The sequence below is a fragment of the Haplochromis burtoni genome, unplaced genomic scaffold (genome assembly GCF_018398535.1).
Source record: "Haplochromis burtoni strain Fernald_Lab_line unplaced genomic scaffold, NCSU_Asbu1 Contig_906, whole genome shotgun sequence".
Taxonomy (NCBI): domain Eukaryota; kingdom Metazoa; phylum Chordata; class Actinopteri; order Cichliformes; family Cichlidae; genus Haplochromis; species Haplochromis burtoni.
Genome location: NW_024583267.1, coordinates 78168 through 82664, shown reverse-complemented (window position 1 = coordinate 82664; position 4497 = coordinate 78168). Strand labels below are relative to the sequence as shown.

At 45.1% G+C, this 4497-nt stretch overlaps 1 protein-coding gene across 1 annotated transcript in view; it reads left to right on the top strand.

The window, feature by feature from the left end:
- abce1 (ATP-binding cassette, sub-family E (OABP), member 1) overlaps positions 1–4415 on the top strand; it is a 10424-nt gene extending 6009 nt beyond the window's left edge. Inside the window, 8 exon segments of the mRNA XM_042216052.1 lie at positions 51–147; positions 531–590; positions 663–721; positions 990–1100; positions 1534–1676; positions 2039–2161; positions 2241–2352; positions 4032–4415. Of these exon segments, the coding sequence (XP_042071986.1) occupies positions 51–147; positions 531–590; positions 663–721; positions 990–1100; positions 1534–1676; positions 2039–2161; positions 2241–2352; positions 4032–4079 (753 nt within the window). The 3' untranslated portion in view covers positions 4080–4415.
- Positions 4416–4497: the final 82 nt, after the last annotated feature.

Sequence of the window (4497 nt, the reverse complement as noted above, 5' to 3'; positions counted from 1 at the left end):
TGAGCCGAGTTGCTTCTTTGTTGAATGTTTGATTGTTTGTTGTCGTTCAGTATCCGGACATGTCGAAGACGATGGGCGAGTTCACGCTGGACATCAAAGGAGGAGAGTTTACAGACTCTGAGATCATGGTGATGCTGGGAGAGAACGGTGAGCTGCGCTGAGGGTTTTAGTCTAAATCTCTGTGGTCAAGGTTTAAAAATGGTTTTTAAATTGAACTTTTCAGATGATTCGTTTAGAAGCAGCTTTGGAGGCCGTCACACATTTTATCATTTCCAAGCCAATTTTAAAAAATCGAATTTAAAGGGTGTGAACCTGTAATTTTTCTTAGTCAGTTATTTACTTTCAGAGAAGAAAAGTTGCAAATAATGAAAAATCTCGTAGCTCAGACGAGCTCATTTAAAATGGCACTAAAGGAAAATAATAAAAATATGAAATATAATAAAAATATGGATCATCTTGTTTCCTCTGTTTCTCACAAAAATGAAAAAGCTGACACGTGCACGTCTGAAAGTGTGTATGTGTGTTTCCAGGCACAGGGAAGACGACCTTCATCAGGATGTTGGCCGGTGGGCTCAGACCTGACGGAGGAGGTGAGTCTCTCTCTCTCAGATGAAGCCAGATTAAACCAGACGCACCCACTGACCCTGAGCTCTGTCTTTCAGGCGAGGTTCCCATCCTGAACGTCAGCTACAAGCCTCAGACCATCAGCCCCAAGTTCAAGGTCAGCTCTCGTTTTCTAACCGCGGACCCATCACAGGATCATCCACCCGTCCGTTTCACAGCTTTCAGCCTGCTGATTGATTTTAGTCAGCAAACTGAATTTACAGAAATCCAGGGTTCAGAGTCCAAAAAGTTAAAATAAAGTTGAAGCAGACTTTGACCATTGTTCATATCATGAAAACCAAACTAAAATCTGATACATCAGATTAAACGTCTGCAGCGACCAAGGTCCGGACTCTGATGGAGTCGAGTGTGTTTTACGTTTTCAGGGCAGCGTCCGAGCTCTGCTGCACGAGAAGATCAGAGACGCCTACACGCACCCGCAGTTCATCACCGACGTCATGAAGCCGATGCAGATCGAGAGCATCATCGACCAGGATGTAAGAGAGACACAAACAATTAGAGGACATCTAATTAACCTAATGCTAGCCTAGCCGCTTACCCTAACCATCAGCCTCACTGTAACCCTGACACTAAAACCACATTTGGAGTCTCAAAAATGCCCTCGAACTCGTGAGGACAGGCCCTTTGTCCTCATAAGGGACCACAAGTAGAGTAACATTGTAATTTTTGATCCCCGCAAAGATGTGTAAAGAGGTGCACACAAACACACTAACCTGATCTTTGTCCTGGAGAAGGCGCCGATCCATCTTTTTCCATTTTATTTTGTTACTTGTGTGTCATCAGACTCAATGTAAACATAATTAAAATAAAATGTAAGGAGACTTTTTGAGCCGACTGGAGGGTAGAAAGCGTTTTCTAATGAGATACGATGAGGACGGGGTGATGAAGCTGCCTCTGCTCCGCCCACAGGTGCAGAACCTGTCTGGAGGTGAGCTGCAGAGAGTCGCCCTCACACTCTGTTTGGGAAAACCGGCCGACGTGTACCTCATCGACGAGCCCTCTGCCTACCTGGACTCCGAGCAGCGATTGATGGCCGCCAGAGTCATCAAGAGGTATGCGTTAGTCTCCCTGCTCCTCAAGCAGCTCCCTTCCTGTTTATCCTCACACACAAGCGTCAACCACAGCGAGCGGCTTAAAACTCAGGATTTCTTTTCAGTTTTACTTTGATACAAAGTCAGACGAGAGCGCGTCTTAATAATCATATTTCAGGTAATCTCCTCGTTTCAGCTTCATTCTTGGACTCTGTGAGTAGCTTTGCATGATTTACAGCTCAACAGTATTTCTGTTCTTTGTTATTTGCATGGTTAATCTTTGCAGCGGTGGAAGATGGTAAGAAGTGTAATTAGAAGGCCTTGTTGTTGTCGCGTGTCTCCGCCCGTGTGTGGCGCTGTTGTGACACGTCTTTTATTCGCAGGTACATCCTCCACGCCAAGAAGACAGCATTCGTGGTGGAGCACGACTTCATCATGGCGACCTACCTGGCCGACAGAGTCATCGTGTTTGACGGGATTCCCTCCAAGAAGACTTCAGCCAACACGTAAGATGAACCGCCGAGTCTGAGCTGCTTCGTCAGCTCGCCGGCCGCCGCCACGGTAACGTGATGTTTGTTTTTTCAGGCCTCAGAGTCTGCTGGCTGGGATGAATCGCTTCCTGTCGCTGCTGGAGATCACATTCAGGAGAGATCCGAACAATTTCAGGCCGAGGATCAACAAACTCAACTCCATCAAGGTAACGCCACGACGACCATGTTTATTTGAATCTTTATTTAAACACACTGACCGTCACACACGGACGGACTCTTGACACGAAAACGCAGCACTGAACTAATAATATTAAAAAGTAACTTCTGGGTGTCGTTTCAGCCAGTCGTGCATTTCCTGATTTTGGTAACCTGTCACAGGTGCCGCTGCAGCCAGTTTGCTGACGCAGTTTATGATTGTAGTTGTTTTTATCGGCGCTTTAGTGACGTCAGTGCAGACGCTCAATGATCGTACTGAGGGGCACCTGTGTGAGGCTTCTCCTCCTCCTCCGGGGTGATGTGGAGGTTTTATGTCAGTGGTGACACATGACGAGTCCTCGCCCGTCAACACCGGTATAAATGATACGGAGCTGTAGTGATTTCATCGTGACCTGTGCCCTGCCTCACAGGTGTCAGGATGCACAGAGCTCCACACAGCAGAGTCCAGCTGTGATTGGTGCCGTGCTTCAGCCAGGCGGAAATCAGCTTTCTTCAGATCTGAGAGTCTTACATGACAAAGATGCAGCGGGTAGATCCATAAACTCGATTTATTTTGATTTACAACATTCCTGATTCAACCCAAAGGACGTTTCTTTAAAGCTGATCTAACAAATAAAACCCATTTGTTAAAAAATAAATCAAAGAAACACAAATCTAAACCAGTACACTATAGAGAGGGAAAGCATTATTATATATTATAAATATAGTTTTAATGAATATATTTAGGTTCAGGCTCATTTCCAGCTCCATGTTTTTATTTCTTGGAGACCATTAGCTTTTCAGGTCAAAATAATCCTAATTTATCTTGGTCGCACATGCTCATGCTGCAGTGTGATTTGCTGTGTTTTAGTCCATTGTTGCCAGGCAACATGATGACATCATATGTCATGCATAACAAGTTTTGTATCAACAAGTTTTGTTGAAATTAAACCGATGCGATGCTGTTATAAAGTGTTGCCGTGCATAAATACTCCAAATGGGTCATTTTAGCCCACTGGAAGGTGGTTGCTAGGCAACAAGATGACATAATATGTGATAAAGATGAAGCTGCGTACACGCTGGAAGCGACAGGGCGACCAGAGATCACAAAGTCAGTGACTTTCGACGAAATAGCAGCTGGTGCAACGAGGAGGGTGGGAACCAAAATAGACTTGACTCAACTTACAGGCGAACCAATGAGAGCGAAGAACACCGCTGACCGACATACAACCTGGTAGTAAAAGTGTTAGAGTTACCTAGGCAACTGGACCCTGGAATGTTCTCAGGCAATCGGTTGCCGGCTTCAAGGCGACGTGCGAGTTTGCAGAGACTGAGGACTTTTAGCTCCGCCCCTTCAAGCAAACGTTTTTTACGATTCACTGTTTTTGCCCAAAGCCTTGGATTTGAGGTTCTAATCTCTTGACCCGCTCAGAGGCATTTAGTATTTTCTCTTAATCTGTTCAAACCCGAGGAAGCATCGCAGTGCTCCTCCGGTTTCACTGAAGGCTCTTCTACCGTAACATGTGATCACTTAAGAGCTTTTACTGTGCTGAGCCACAGTCGTCCACTCAGCTGTGGGGTTATTTAGAGATAATAATTAGAAAGTGTAGCCCTCCCAGCATTATATATGCGGTGATGTCAGTGAGGAGGAATCAGTCCAACCTTTGACCTCTGCCTCATCTCTCTGCAGGACACGGAACAGAAGAAGAGTGGGAACTATTTCTTCCTGGACGACTAAGACCCACCTGACCAAAGGCGACTACCCAGCCGCATCTTGGAGCCGGCGCACGCTCAAGCGTTATAACCTCAACATTTCATGGCCGGCCTGCCAAACAGCAGACATATTAAAACTTTAAATAAAAAAACATTTAAGAAAAACAAAGAAACATCAGCCTATATGTACCGGACTGCATTCAATAGCCAGCAATGTTGTGAAGTGTTTAAAAATAAAGTGCATTGCGTTGTGTGTGTGTGCGTCAGGCTGAACACGCTCGGCTGAATTCAGAGGCAGCGAGAATATTTTAACACCTGTACATTTACAATCAGAATAAACTGATGCTTCCTGAACCAGGAATGCTCCGTGTGTGTCTTTGTTTGTAAACACCTTACAGACTCGAGGCTAACACAACTCAATTCAGTTTTATACACAAAAAAAC